Below are 16298 nucleotides of genomic sequence, written 5' to 3'. Positions count from 1 at the left end.
ACACCACTAGTCACAGCCCTCCATTCAGAAAAGCACCCTTCCACTGCGACCCTCTGTCTTCTATGACTGAGCCAGTTTTGTATCCATCATGCCAGCTCACATCTGATCCCGTGTGACTTCACCTTTTGTACCAGTCTGCCATGAGGGACCTTGTCAAAGGTTTGACTGAAGTCCATACAGATAACATCCACTGCCCTTCCTTCATCAATCATCTTCGTCACTTCCTCAAAAAACTCAATCAAATTAGTGAGACACGACCTCCCCTTCACAAAACCATGCTGCTTCTCGCTAATACGTTCATTTGCTTCCAAATGGGATTAAAGCCTGTCCCGAAGAATCCTCTCTAATAATTTCCCTACCACTGACGTAAGGCTCACTGGCCTATAATTTCCTGGATTATCCTCGCTACCCTTCTTAAACAAAGGAACAACATTGGCTCTTCTCAAGTCCTCAGGGACCTTACCTACACCCAATGAGGATACAAAGATTTCTGTCAAGGCCCCAGTAATTTCTTCCCTTGCCTCCCTCAGTATTCTTGGGGAGATCCCATCAGGCTCTGGGGTCTTATTTACCTTAATGCTTTGCAAGACGCCCAACACCTCCTCCTTTTTAATAACGACATGACCGAGACTATCTACACACCCTTCCCGAGACTTATCATCCACCAAGTTCTTCTCTTTGGTTAATACTGATGCAAAGTACTCATTTAGTACCTCGCCCATTTCCTCTGGCTCTACACATATATTCCCTCCTCTGTCCTTGAGTGGGCCAACCCTTTCCCTGGTTACCCTCTTGCTCTTTATATACGAATAAAAAGCCTTGGGATTCTCCTGAATCCTGTTTGCCAATGACTTTTCATGACCCCTTTTAGTCCTCCTGACTCCTTGCTTAAGTTCCTTCCTACTTTCTTTATATTCCTCAAGGGCTTCGTCCGTTCCCAGCCTTCTCGCCCTTACGAATGCTTTATTTTTCTTTTTGACCAGGTTCACAATATCCCTCGTGATCCAAGGTTCCCGGAACTAGCCAAACTTATCCTTCTTCCTCACAGGAACATGCCGGTCCTGGATTCTAATCAACTGACGTTTGTAAGACTCCCACATGTCAGATGTTGATTTACCCTCAAGCAGCCACCCCCAATCTAAATTCTTCAGTTCCTGCCTAATATTGTTATAATTAGCCTCCCCCAATTTAGCACCTTCACCCGAGAACTACTCTTATCCTTATCCACATGTATGTTAAAACTTACGGAATTATGGTCTCTGTTCCTGAAATGCTCCCCTACTGAAACTTCGACCACCTGGCCGGGCTCATTCCCCAATACCAGGTCCAGTACGGCCCCATCCCTAGTTGGACTATCTACATATTGTTTCAAGAAGCTCTCCTGGATGCTCCTTACAAATTCTGCCCCGTCCAAGTTCCTAGCACGAAGTGAGTCCCAGTCAATATAGGGGGAGTTAAAATCACCCACCACTACAACCCTGTTACCTTTACATCTTTCCAAAATCTGTCTACATAACTGCTCCTCTACCTCCCGCTGGCTGTTGGGAGGCCTGTAGTAAACCCCCAACATCGTGACTGCACCCTTCCTATTCCTGAACTCCACCCGTATTCCCTCGCTGCTTGACCCCTCTGAGGTGTCCTCCCGCAGTACAGCTGTGATATTCTCTTTAAGCAGTAATGCAACTCCCCCTCCCCTTTCACATCCCCCTCTATCCCGCCTGAAGCTTACAAATCATGGAACATTTAGCTGCCAATCCTGTCCTTCCCTCAACCAAGTCTCTGTAATAGCAACAACCTCATAGTTCCAAGTACTAATCCAAGCTCTAAGTTTATCTGCCTTACCTGTTATACTTCTCGCATTGAAACAAATGCACTTCAGACCACCAGTCCCGCTGTGCTCAGCAACATCTCCCTGCCTGCTTTTCGTCTTAGTCTTACTGGCCTTATTTACTAGTTCCCCCTCAGTTATTTCTCCTGCTGTCCTACTGCTCTGGTTCCCACCCCCCTGCCACACTAGTTTAACCCCTCCTGAGAGACGCCAGCAAACCTCGCAGCCAGGATATTTGTGCCCCCCCAGTTTAGATGCAACCCTTCCTTCTTGTACAGATCCCACCTGTCCTGGAAGAGATCCCAATGATCCAGATATTTAAAGAGAGGTTGATTAGCGTGCAGGAGAGACATGTTCCTGTGAAAATGAGGGGTCGAAATGGCAAGATTAGGGAACCATGGATGACAGGTGAAATTGTGAGACTAGCTAAGAGGAAAAAGGAAGCACACATAAGGTCTAGGCGGCTGAAGAAAGACAAAGCTTTGAAAGAATATCGGGATTGTAGGCGCAATCTGAAACGAGGAATTAAGAGGGCTAAAAGGGGTCATGAAATATCTTTAGCAAACAGGGTTAAGGAAAATCCCAAAGCCTTTTATTCATATATAAGGAGCAAGAGGGTAACTAGAGAAAGGATTGGCCCACTCAAGGACAAAGGAGGAAAGTTATGCGTGGAGTCAGAGAAAATGGGTGAGATTCTAAACGAGTACTTTGCATCGGTATTCACCGAGGAGAGGGACATGACGGATGTTGAGGTTAGGGACAGATGTTTGATTACTCTAGGTCAAGTCGGCATAAGGAGGGAGGAAGTGTTGGGTATTCTAAAAGGCATTAAGGTGGACAAGTCCCCAGGTCCGGATGGAATCTATCCCAGGTTACTGTGGGAAGCAAGAGAGGAAATAGTTGGAGCCTTAACAGATATCTTTGCAACATCCTTAAACACGGGTAAGGTCCCGGAGGACTGGAGAATTGCTAATGTTGTCCCCTTGCTTAAGAAGGGTAGCAGGGAAAATCCAGGTAATTATAGACTGGTGAGCCTGACGTCAGTGGTAGGGAAGCTGCTGGAGAAGATACTGAGGGATAGGATCTATTCCCATCTGGAAGAAAATGGGCTTATCAGTGATAGGCAACATGGTTTTGTGCAGGGAAGGTCATGTCTTACCAACTTAATAGAATTCTTTGAGGAAGTGACAAAGTTGATTGATGAGGGAAGGGCTGTAGATGTCATTTACATGGACTTCAGTAAGGCGTTTGATAAGGTTCCCCATGGTAGGCTGATGGAGAAAGTGAAGGCGCATGGGGTCCAAGGTGTACTAGCTAGATGGATAAAGAACTGGCTGGGCAACAGGAGACAGAGAGTAGCAGTGGAAGGGAGTTTCTCAAAATGGAGACGTGTGACCAGTGGTGTTCCACAGGGATCCGTGCTGGGACCACTGTTGTTTGTGATATACATAAATGATTTGGAGGAAAGTATAGGTGGTCTGATTAGCAAGTTTGCAGACGACACTAAGATTGGTGGAGTAGCAGATAGTGAAGGGGACTGTCAGAGAATACAGCAGAATATAGATAGACTGGAGAGTTGGGCAGAGAAATGGCAGATGGAGTTCAATCAGGGCAAATGCAAGGTGATGCATTTTGGAAGATCCAATTCAAGAGTGAACTATACAGTAAATGGAAAAGTCCTGGGGAAAATTGATGTCCAGAGAGATTTGGGTGTTCAGGTCCATTGTTCCCTGAAGGTGGCAACGCAGGTCAATAGAGTGGTCAAGAAGGCATACGGCATGCTTTCCTTCATCGGACGGGGTATTGAGTACAAGAGTTGGCAGGTCATGTTACAGTTGTATAGGACTTTGGTTCGGCCACATTTGGAATACTGCGTGCAGTTCTGGTCGCCACATTACCAAAAGGATGTGGATGCTTTGGAGAGGGTGCAGAGGAGGTTCACCAGGATGTTGCCTGGTATGGAGGGCGCTAGCTATGAAGAGAGGTTGAGTAGATTAGGATTATTTTCATTAGAAAGACGGAGGTTGAGGGGGGACCTGATTGAGGTGTACAAAATCATGAGAGGTATAGACAGGGTGGATAGCAAGAAGCTTTTTCCCAGAGTGGGGTATTCAATTACAAGGGGACACGAGTTCAAAGTGAAAGGGGAAAAGTTTAGGGGGGATATGCGTGGAAAGTTCTTTACGCAGAGGGTGGTGGGTGCATGGAACGCATTGCCAGCGGAGGTGGTAGACGCGGGCATGATAGCGCCTTTTAAGATGTATCTAGACAGATACATGAATGGGCAGGAAGTAAAGAGATACAGACCCTTAGAAAAGAGGCGACAGGTTTAGATAGAGGATTTGGATTGGCGTAGGCTTGGAGGGCTGAAGGGCCTGTGCTGTAATTTTCTTTGTTCTTTGTTCTTTGTATATCTGAAACCCTCCCTGCTACACCACCTGTTCAGCCACGTGTTTAGCTGCACGATCTTCCTATTTCTAGCCTCACTGGCACGTGGCACAGGGAGTAATCCCGAGATTACAACCCTAGAGGTCCTGTCTTTTAACTTTCTACCTAACTCCCTAAACTCCCCCTGCAGGACCTCGTTACACTTCCTGCCTCTGTCGTTAGTACTGATGTGTACCACAACCTCTGGCTGTTCACCTTCCCCCTTCAGAATGTCCCCTGTCCGTTCAGAGACGTCCTTGACCCTGGCACCAGGGAGGCACAGTGGCGCAGTGGTTAGCACTGCAGCCTCACAGCTCCAGGGACCCGGGTTCGATTCCGGGTACTGCCTGTGTGGAGTTTGCAAGTTCTCCCTATGTCTGCGTGGGTTTTCTCCGGGTGCTCCGGTTTCCTCCCACAAGCCAAAAGACTTGCAGGTTGATAGGTAAATTGGCCGGTATAAATTGTCACTAGTATAGGTAGGTGGTAGGGAAATATAGGGACAGGTGGGGATGTTTGGTAGGAATGTGGGATTAGTGTAGGATTAGTATAAATGGGTGGTTGATGTTCGGCACAGACTCGGTGGGCTGAAGGGCCTGTTTCAGTGCTGTATCTCTAATCTAATCTAATACCATCCTGGAGTCTCTTTCACGCACACGGAAGCGCCTATCTGTGCACCTGACTATAGAGTCCCCTATAACTGTTGCTCTTCTGCGCTTTGTCCCTCCCTTCTGAACAACAGTGCCAGCCGTGGTGCCATTGCTCTGGCTGCTGCTGCTGTTTTCCCCTGATAGGCCATCCCCCCCAACAGTATCCAAAACGGTATACTTGTTGGAGAGGGGGACAGCCACTGAGGATTCCTGCACTGACTGCCTGCCCCTTCTAGCGGTTATCCATCTATCTGCCTGCACCTTGGGTGTAACCACTTCTCTAAAACTCCTGTCTATGAAGCTTTCTGCCACCTGCATGCTCCAAAGGGCATCCAATTGCTGCTCCAACTGATCCATGCGGTCTGTGAGGAGCTGCAATTGGGTACACTTCCTGTAGATGCAGTCGTCCGGAATGCTGGAAGCATCACGGACCTCCCACATCTCACAGGTGAAGCACTTCACCCCTCTAACTGACATTTCTAGCACTAATTAATAAACTAATTTAAAATAAATACTTAAATACTTATTAAATCCTTACTAAATTAAGTTACAATTAACTATATGGTCCCGAGTGCTAGATTTCTACTATAAATATTAAATGCTAAATACAGTAATCTCCTCCCTCTGCTTTAGTTACTCCTCTACTTATTAATTAGCTAATTCGGGTTTAAATCAATTTTTATCAATGTTTTATTTTCAAATTCAGTACAGATTCCTACCAGCCAATCAGATCACAGCTTTCCTGTGACATCATTTTTAAAGTTTTTTCTTTCCAACCGAGGTAACTTACCATCATTAGGCTAGCTTTTCATTCCAGATTTATTATTTGAATTCAGATTCAACCTTCTGTTGTTGTGGGATCAAACCCATGTCCCCACAGCAATACCCTGGGTCTTTGGGTTACTAGTCCAGTTTCAATACCACTATCCCACCGCCTCCCCCTAACAGATGACCTCAGAGGCTCATCATCAGCATGGGGCTCAACACTGGCCTGGTCTCCCACAGTCCTCCGAGTGTCAGAGGCATCGGCCGAACTGCCTCTAGCAGCTGGTGCAGCATTTGTGCGGTGCTAAAACCAGTTGTGACCACGAATATGAATGAGCTATTAGCCCAACCGAAGTTACTGTATCTGAGCTGGTGCTTGGTGCGGGGAAAGGATGTGTCGCTGCACCCTCTGAGGTCTCCTCCTCCTCCTCAGAGGTGGTCGGATGGCACCTAGATATGTTGCCTGGCAGCAGCTTTGACTTACTTGCAGTAGAAAACAGAATGATAGGTCTGTACGGCACTCCAGACTGAAGGACACATCTTAGCCTGCACTCTGGCCACATGTGTGTGACTTTGAATGCGCAAACAACCTTCATTGTTTGAAGCCCCCCTCCACCGCCGTGCCCGCATTCTGGGGAACTCATCCTCCTGTCCAGGTGCTCCCACCTCACCATCAGTGACTGACCAGCCTCTGTCCTCACCAGCAAGTAGCAGTGCCTCCTCCTCAATAGCAGTGAGAATCACAATGATTGTCACACCAGCATAGGTCCATGCCCTTGCACAGGCATTCTGGGCCCTTTTCTCCTGTGGAGACACATGACAATCATTTTAGATACTTGACTTGAAGGACCACTCGCTCATTCCTCTTGCTGCATGCTGCCTCTGGGACCATTGCCATGCAAGTGTAACATTGGCACACTTCTGGACCCTTGTGCGGGTCAGATGTGTGCGGCATGTGCCCCATGACAGAGCTGCAGCCATTTACTCCCAGATGGAGAGCTTCTACTTTGCAACATCAACACCTGGATACCCACCCATCTGAGTACAAAAGCAACGAGGACTGAGATATGCCATTCACCCTGACAGAGTAGAGAAGGTCGCTGACCCGCTTGCCACACTGAATCTACATCCTCCTCACAACCCTGCGGCTGCTGACCTCCTCTGCAACCTCTATCCAGGCCTTCCTGGTGTTCTGGGGAGGCTTCCTCCTTCTTTCTGGTTGGTCAAGAACCTCCCGCCTTGCCTCAGCCGCCTGGAGGAGGACATTCAGGGAGTCATCGGTGAACCATGGGGCCACCCGGGTGGTTCTCTCTGCCATTGCCAGGAGTGGATACTGGTCCTCCAAGGTCTCAGGTTGGAATTTATGAAGGTCTGGTGGGTCATCCTTTAAGGTCAGAGAACAGTTCCTGGTTCCCCTCAGCCTGCTATACATGTCCTAACTGTAGGTCCTGCACCTCTCACTGTATGCTTAGAAGCATGCAGCATGCTCAGAGCTGTTAAATGTCAGTTTAATGTTTGGTAAGAGCTCCTCATTTTATCATCTACCTCATATAATGGGCAAACTGCTTTAACACAAAATCACTTGATATTAGCAGTGGGACGATACCATGCTAAATCCTAGACAAAATGTTTAATTTTGTTACACTTGTTTTCTGATTCCCCTGTTAAATGGCTATCAGCACCTCCTTTCAGCTCCTGCCCTGCCCCTGCCGATGCAGACCTTCCTGACCGTGCACCTTTTCTGTTCAAATCTCCGCCGGCGAGACATTAATTGGAGACCTCGTGTTTGATTGCGGTGGCAGTTCATCCCAGAGCGGGAACACCTTCGGCACCTGCTTCCAGTTCCCGGACTGTGGCCCTGCTGGATCATGTTAAATTCTGGCCTGTAATGGTAAAAAAGTTAACTAAAATCATTGGAATTTACATCTACCAATGTAAAAGACAATGGAAACTACCATCAAGTGAATTATCAACAGCAGTAAAAAAAAATGTACAATTTAATTAAAAAATTTACCAAACTAACACTTACCTGTTACCCACCAATCCACTCCCACTATGGCAGTGATGTCGCTTTTGAATTTCTTTCTGTATTTTGTGTTCAGCTTGCGCTCTCGCTCTGACTTTCTGCTCTCATTGCTGCTGTTTCTCAAGCTTTTATCTGTTGGCCTTTTTTGTTTGCACTGCTTCCTCTCAGGCTCACTGTCTTCATTCTCACACTCAATTTCAGTTATTTCAGGAACCAAAATCCTGATTTCCTGTATAAAAACCTTAGCAACTCGTTGGTCTGCCTAATCACTGTTTGCCTCTCTTCACTAGCATGTGGTATGGGTAATACTTCAGAATTTACTTCTAACTGAGGTCATTCCCTTATACTTTTTTCTGATGCCCTAAATTTAGAATCAGAACCTCTGGTCTATGTCTACCTATGTTATTGGTTCCGTGGATGACAGCAATTGGTTCCTCATCCGCTCCTCCAATACTCTGTCAACTTTAGACATGAGATCCTTAACCCTGTGCACTAACTAGGTGACATACCTTTTGTTTTTCTGGATCCAGCTTGTACTTCTGTACTGTAATTCTATTCTGTAAACCGAATAACCGAATCCCTTAATACCACAACTTGTCTGCTACTCTGTCTGTTTTTCTCCTTCCCTGACATGCTACTGCATTGCCTCATGATACATCCTCCACGTCACAGTCAACTCTTGAATATCCACATCATCTCTTTCCAGAGAAGAGCAACTATTAGCGAGCACCAGGGATGACATTTCCTGCCTCAATACTTGACTGCAATATTCTGGGCCTCTTTCTAACAGAGATTCATCCTCCTGCTCTACATTCTGGGGTCTCCTTTCCTACTCCAAGCCCCACCATGATGCTCTCTAATACATCATCTATAACATCTTCTCCCTCCCTAATATTTTGATGCATGGCTAGTCACTCACTAAGACCAGCCACTTCAGCCTTGAGTGTATCGACCAGCTTGCAATTACTAAGATGAAACCTTTCAGAATATCAGCCTGCAAGGAAAGCATTTTCTAGAATGTAGAAAGTATTCCATCCTCATGTAACTTCAAAATTTTAAGCCTGTTTGAGTTTAAAGAAATCCCTAAGGGTGGAAAAAATTAAAAAATAACCCCTTTAATTAAATTCTTTAAATGCTCCCTTTTTGCTTTTTTTTTGCTTTGGTCCTTGGTTAATTTATTTAATACCTCTTTCCCCCTCTATTTCCCACTCTCACCACATTCCTATTTAAGAAATACTCGTTCCATTTGATGTTCACTCCATTCGTTTTTAGTTTTTTTTTAGTTTTAGTTTTAGAGATACAGCACTGAAACAGGCCCTTCGGCCCACCGAGTCTGTGCCGACCATCAACCACCCATTTATACTAATCCTACACTAATCCCATATTCCTACCACATCCCCACCTGTCCTTATATTTCCCTACCACCTACCTATACTAGGGGCAATTTATAATGGCCAATTTACCTACCAACCTGCAAGTCTTTTGGTTGTGGGAGGAAACCGGAGCACCCGGAGAAAACCCACGCAGACACAGGGAGAACTTGCAAACTCCACACAGGCAGTACCCAGAATTGAACCCAGGTCGCTGGAGCTGTGAGGCTGCGGTGCTAACCACTGTGCCACTGTGCCGCCCTTTGTTGCGCACTTTGCTGTTTTCTCTGTTTGAGCTATAATTTGACCATTTGAATACTACTTGGGTACCTTTGTAAAATCATATTTACTCAATATGCACCCATAAAGGTATAAACATAGTTTATGACTAATGCTGTATACAGTGGGTCTCTTCACGGTAGTAAAATTAGTCATGATTGATTATTGACTTTTATGTTGCTCGATAGATTTGTAAGCGAGGAGGACAAAGATTGGTTTGAAAATGCAGTCACACATGTTATTGAAGACAACATTGGAAGAGAACTGGCAGAAAATCTTCACAAAGAACCATACTTTGTTGATTTCCTTCGTGATATCCCAGAGCCAACTGGTGACGAACCTGAAGATTATGTATTTGTTGTCCCAAAAGTCTATGAAATGGTATATCATAGCTTTGTCAGCTTTACAGTGTTTTGTTAATTCTGCTATTAGGTACTTCTAAGGATAAGTCCTTCTCACTTTTCATAAACCTCTACCCCACCTACCTGCTTTCTTTACCAAATCTCTCAATCCATTTTTGTAAAATAGTCTCCATTTTTTTCTTGAATCTATTTGTATGAGTTATCAAATTTAATATACAGAAATCTGTCAAAACTATCAGCTGCCCTCATGACCCATTAATTACAAAACTGTAAAGACCAGAAGGTCCTGGGTTCAATTCCCAATTTGTCCTGACATCTATTTCAGTCAGGAACCTCAGCAAGTCCTGGACCATAAAAGAGGTTCTTAATTGCCATACAGTGAGCTAAAGCTGGCAAGTGTGCACTTGCGGAAGGCAAGTGGCAATAGATTTGGTCTTAGTGATGACATTCCCTCCATGGTCAAAAGAAAAGGGGGTAAAAATTGGTTTTGACATGTTGGATGTATAACCGATGGCAATGCCCAATTGAATTGTAACAACCGAGGCTTGCCCAAAATTAGGCCTCTAACCTCATTTCAATAGTTTGAGATAAGTGCCAACTTTCCAATTTCAGACAGCCTGCCTCACCAGCAGTGGTCTTCAGCTAAATCCTGGAGGATGAGGGTTGCAAAGAGGACAATGGGGAATGGGTTAATAGGAGTGCTGTGAAACCGAAAGGAGTATTTCTTGCTTCTCCTGGGCTCCAAAGGAACTATGAGCACTAAATTTGAATCCATAGCAGGGCGGGAGATGGTACTTCCGAAACCGATTGCCCTCCTTTGGTGTGTGCCTTGCCACCATCTGTTGCTTGCCTGGCCTGCATGGCGCACCATATTGAGAAGGACACTTGGATGACCCTATGAGCGTCAGAAGCTTCTGCGCTTATCCTATCATGACATCACACAGCTCTACCTGCTAATGTGATGCTCAAATGCTAAATTTAGATCATGTAGGTCCATTGGATGAATTCGCTAGTCACACATCAAAGATCCAGCATTCAGCTACAAGAGCTGCCCAGCACGAGCTTCACTTAAAGGCTCAGACACCCAACTTGTGGGTAAAGTAATTTTCAATAACCTCTGCTATTGCAAAGTGTCTCAAAGTATTCTGGTGTGTTTTTGGAGGTGTTGCAGTGAGTTCTTGGATTTGACAGACTGTGTTGCTGCATCTTCACAGGGAGGGGAAAGGATTTAGTGGCCTGTCCACATAAAGGCTTCAACAGGTTGCAGCACCTCTGGATCTGCAGCATGACGGGGAGGTGGAACAGAAGCTGCGGGAAGGCAAGCTCTACGGGATGCCTCTGCCAACTTGGAGCCAGACTCCTTAATGCTCCTAGACAGTGACAGGAGACTGTCTGACAGGCCAAGTAATGCACCCAGTATTTCGGTGTGGAGGCTCCTTCAACAGCATCTTCCAAACCTGCAACCTCTACATCTAGAACAATAAGGGCAGTGAGTGCACAGGAACACCATCACTTGCTGTATCCCTTCCAAGCTACAAACCATCCTGACTTGGAAATATATCATTGTTCCTTCACTGTCACTAGGTCAAATTCCTGGAACTCCCTAGCAACACTGTGGGTTTTCCTACACCACATGGACTACACCAGTTCAAGCAAGTGGCTCACCACTACCTTCTCAACGACAATTAGGGATCAGCAACAAATGTTGAGCTTGCCAGCAATGTCCACATTCCATGAATGAATAAAATAAAAATGTCCATCAGCGTTCTTCTAAATGCCACCTCATCGAGGTCCTCATCTGAGTCTGCGACCTCGCCCTCTAGTGAGCTGGCACACGAGACATTCTTTAACCCGAGCTTGTCTGCAGCAAACTCATGACCGGTGACTCACCAGGTACATATGAACATACGAGCATACAAATTAGGAGCAGAAGTAGGCCATTTGGCCCCTCCCCATTCAATAAGATCATGACTCATCTGTTTGTGTCGTGAGTTCCATCTGCCCCCATTAACCTTTGATTCCCTTGCCTAACAAGAATCTATCTGTCCCGCCGTAAAATTATTCAATGCCCCTGCCTCCACCCCCTTCTGTGAGAGAGAGTTCCAAAGTCGACCTACCCTCTGAGAGAAAAAGTTTCCCCTCATCTCTGTCCTAAAAGGGCGACTCCTAATTTTAAAACAATGCCCCTCGCTCTGGAACCCCTACAAGAGGAAACATCCTTTCCACATCCACCTTGTCAAGTCCATTCAGGATCTTCTATACCTCAATCAAGTCTCATAGAGTCATAGAGTTATACATCACAGAAACAGGCCCTTCGGTCCGTCGTGTCTGTGCCAGCCATCAAGCACCTAACTATTCTTGTTCCATTTTCCAGCACTTGGCCCGTAGCCTTGTATGTTATGGCATTTCAAGTGCTCATCTAAATACTTCTTAAATGTTGTGAGTGTTCCTGCCTGTGCCACCCTTTCAGGCAGTGCATTCCAGATTCCAACCACCCTCCGGGTGAAAAATCTTTTCCTCAAATCCCCTCTAAACCTCCTGCCCGTTACCTTAAATCTAGGCCCCCTGGTTATTGACCCCTCTGCTAAGGGAAAAAGTCTCTACCTATCTAACCTATAAATGCCCCTCATAATTTCGTATCCCTCAATCATGTCCCCCCTCATCCTTCTCTGTTTTAAGGAAAACAACCCTAGCCTTTTCAGTCTCTCTTCATAGCTGAAATGCTCTAGTCCAGGCAACATCCTGGTGAATCTCCTTTGCACCCTCTCCAGTGCAATCACATCCTTCCTATCGTGTGGTGCCCAGAACTGTACACAGTACTCCAGCTCAAGTTACTGATGGGCTCTTCTAAACTCCAGTGAAAACAAGCCCAGTCTGTCCAACCTTTCCTCGCTCATTCCAGGTATCAGTCCAGGAAACCTCCCCTGAACTGCCTCCAACGCATTTATATCCTCCCTTAAATAAGAAGACCAAAACTGCACACAGTATTCGAGATTTGGTCTCACCAATGCCCTGTATAACTGAAGCATAACATCCTTACATTTATTTTCAATTCCTCTTGTAATAAACAAAAACATTTCATTAGCCTTCTTTATTGTTTGCTGTACCTGAATACTAATTTTTTTTGTGACTCATACACAAGAACACCTGGATCCCTCTGCACCGCAGAGTTCTGCAGTCATTCTCCATTGAAGTAATACTCTATTTTATGTGGCACCTTGTCAAATGCCTTCTAGAAATCCAAGTACAGTATGTCAACGGGCTCCCCTTTATCCACGGCACATGTTACTCCTTCAAAGAACTTCAATAAATTGGTAAAACACGATCTCCCTTTCACACAGCCATGCTGGCTATTCCTGATTACCTTGAGTTTTTCTAAGTGCCCAGCTATAGCCTCCTTAATGAACAATTCTAACCTTCCCGATGACAGACGTCAAGCTAACTGACCTATAGTTACCTGTTTCTGCCTCCTCCACTTCGTGAATAGAGGGGTTATATTTGCTATTTTCCAGTCTAATGGAACCTTTCCAGAATCTAGTGAATTTTGAAAAAATAACACCAATGCAAATAACAATATTAGGCAGGAACTGAAGAATTTAGATTGGGGGCGGCTATTTGAGGGTAAATCAACATCTGACATGTGGGAGTCTTTCAAACATCAGTTGATTAGAATCCAGGACCAGCATGTTCCTGTGAGGAAGAAGGATAAGTTTGGCAAGTTTCGGGAACCTTGGATAACGCGGGATATTGTGAGCCTAGTCAAAAAGAAAAACTAAGTATTCGTAAGGGCTGGAAGGCTGGGAACAGACAGCAGGCATCAAGATCAACGCAGGCTTGGAGGGCCGAATGGCCTGTTCCTGTGCTGTACTGTTCTTTGTTCTTTGTTCTTTGCATCTGCTACCTCATTAGTCACCTCTTTTAAGACCCTAGGATGAAGCCCATCAGGACCTGGGGACTTGTCAGCCTGCAGCTCCATCAGTTTGATCAGTACCGCTTCCCTGGTGATTGCAATTTCTGCAACACACCAAGGCTCCTTAGCCAGCACCTTCCAAACCCATCACCTCTACCACCTAGAAGGACAAGGGCAGTAAATGTATAGGAACACCACCACTTGCAAGTTCCCCTCCAAGTCACACACCATCCTGACTTGGAACTATATCATCGTTCCTTCACTGTCGCTGTGTCAAAATCCTGGAACTCCCTTCCTAACAGCACTGTGGGTGTACCTACCTCACATTGCCTGCAGTGGTTCAAGAAGGCAGCTCACCACCATCTTCTCAAGGGCAATTAGGGATGGGCAATAAATGTTGGCTTATTCAGCGACATCCCATGAATGAATAAAAAAAAGTTTCTCTCTTCCTTCCACCTCCTGATTTATAACTAATACTGGAATGTTTTTTGTATCCTCTATAGTGAAGACAGAAGCAAAATATTTGTTCATTTCATCCGCCATTTCTTTATTATCTGCTATTAACTCCCCATTCTCACTCTCCAGAGGACCAACACTCACTTTAATTACTCTTTTCCTTTTTAAATACCTGTAGGAACTCTTGCTATCCATTTTTATATTTCTATCGAGCTTCTTCTCATACTCTAATTTCTTTCTCCTGATTAACCTTTTAGTCATTCTCTGCCATTCTTTATATTCTGACCAATCAACTGACCTGCCACACATCTTTGCGCAATTATATGCTTTTTCCTTACATTTGATGCTTTTCTTAACTTCTTTAGTTAACCACGGATGGTGGGTCCTCCCCTTAGAATTTTTCTTTATAGTAGGAATACTTATCCTAAGTATTCTGAAATATCCCCTTGAATGCTGATCCCAACTCTATACCAGCCATAAGATACATACAGTGCCAGTATCTGAGCTGGTGGCTACGAGCATGAGGTCAACAGATCATGCCTCTTCATAGGTGTTATGCTATTGCTGTCTCTCCTCTTCTTGGTGACTGCTGTGGCAGTTCTTGGGTGTCAAAAAGCAGAAAATCAGATGGGATACATTGGGGTGAGGAAAGGGGATTGGGGCAGAAAACAAGAGGTCCATGTTGACTCCATCTATAGCTTTATCATCATGCCAAATAGTATGATGAGGGTGAACTGGGAGTTGAGAAGGGACATAAGGCAGGAACATCCAGCCAAAATGAATATTGTCATGGGCTCTGTCGCAGCCAGTACCATCTCTTCCTTAGGGGTCAGGAGATGCCAGCTCTGCTGTTCTCCCTTCTATTGTGAGCTGCTTTGTCCTGCAATAGAGAGGGTAGAATGTCAGTGATTGTGTAGCACTGTGCTTGGGTGATGTGCCTGTCGTAGCTAAATAGTTGGACGTATGTGGAGGCAATGAGAGGTGGTGTGAGGCTCACAGTATTTGTAGATATGTGAGGGTGAGGTGGTATATCTGTATGTTATGCTGAGTCCTGAGTGGCAGGGACTGTTGCTGGGTTAATAATGGGGATGTGGTGCATTGAGCAGCAGGAAAGGCTGGTGGAGTGGTTAATAGGAGATGTCATATGAAGATGCATTCACTGACCTTGACCACATACGTCAAGTCATTAGACTTCTTGTGTCAGTGCTACCAGGTCCACGGGTCCAGATGTGGGCAATTGACTTCCCTGACCACCTGCTCCCTATTCCTTTTGAGGGTGATCTTTGAGGCACTCTTGCCCCCCACTTCTCCACTCCTCCTGTGAAACCATGGCATCTCTCCTCCTATCCACTTCTACCACCAGTGCCTCCAATGCCACATCTATGACCCTAGTGCACTCTCTGTGCCCGAGTGTTCTATTTTCCTTGTTTAGAATTTCAGCAATAGTATTTAGTAGCAGCCTTCTGTAATACATTGCAAGTTCCCTTTAATAGGGACAGACTGCCTTTAAGAACATGTTTCTCGGCTCCCAGCTACCTGCAGAGGCAGCCAGCAGTCTGCAGATATGCGTCCCTATGCTACAATCAGGTAAGTGAGGTGGCAGCCCCAAATTTGTATCCTGTTACCTCCACAGGAACAATGAAATGCAGCCCCTGTACCCAAATAATGGCACAGACCATTTTTAGCCGTATGTATCTTTTTAAAAAACACACATTTTGCTGCTGATCTCTGCTTAAACCACAATGACTACTGAGACTACCAGATTTGGAGCCTGTAGCCTGTGGGAGTCTAGACAGCCAGCTATGGCTGTATGGCAGCACCCATGCTCCTGGCATTGATCATGTGCGGGACTTTTCTCTGAAATTGGCGCAAAAAAAAGGCCCAATGAGGTTGAGACCTTCTAGTCTATCACATTGTGTGATGGATTTGCCAACTTAGCCTGTGAGGGTACTGAGTTATGACTTATTCAGCTAATAGGTCCTTAAGTGTCTTAAACTTAAAAATAGACAATTACAAAGGTATGAAGACAGAGTTGGTTATAGCGGACTAGGAAAATCGGTTAAAAGATAACACGGTAGATAAGCAGTGGCAGACATTTAAGGAGATATTTCATAACTCTCAAAAAAGATATGATACCATTGAGAAAGAAAGACTCCATGAGAAGGATGCATCATCTGTTACTAACTAAGGAATGAAAGGATGGCATCAAATTGAAAGAAAAAGCATAC

At 45.3% G+C, this 16298-nt stretch overlaps 1 protein-coding gene across 1 annotated transcript in view; it reads left to right on the top strand.

The window, feature by feature from the left end:
- Positions 1–16298, top strand: part of LOC137367180 (dynein axonemal heavy chain 8-like) — a 2531605-nt gene that overhangs the window by 1702640 nt on the left and 812667 nt on the right. The window contains exon 132 of the mRNA XM_068028616.1: positions 9531–9723. Coding sequence (XP_067884717.1) covers positions 9531–9723 — 193 coding nt within the window. The remainder of the gene's footprint in view (positions 1–9530; positions 9724–16298) is intronic.

The sequence above is a fragment of the Heterodontus francisci genome, chromosome 3 (assembly GCF_036365525.1).
Source record: "Heterodontus francisci isolate sHetFra1 chromosome 3, sHetFra1.hap1, whole genome shotgun sequence".
In the NCBI taxonomy this organism is placed as follows: domain Eukaryota; kingdom Metazoa; phylum Chordata; class Chondrichthyes; order Heterodontiformes; family Heterodontidae; genus Heterodontus; species Heterodontus francisci.
The sequence above is the reverse complement of the archived record's forward strand: the minus strand, read 5'-3'. Positions and strand labels throughout refer to the sequence as shown.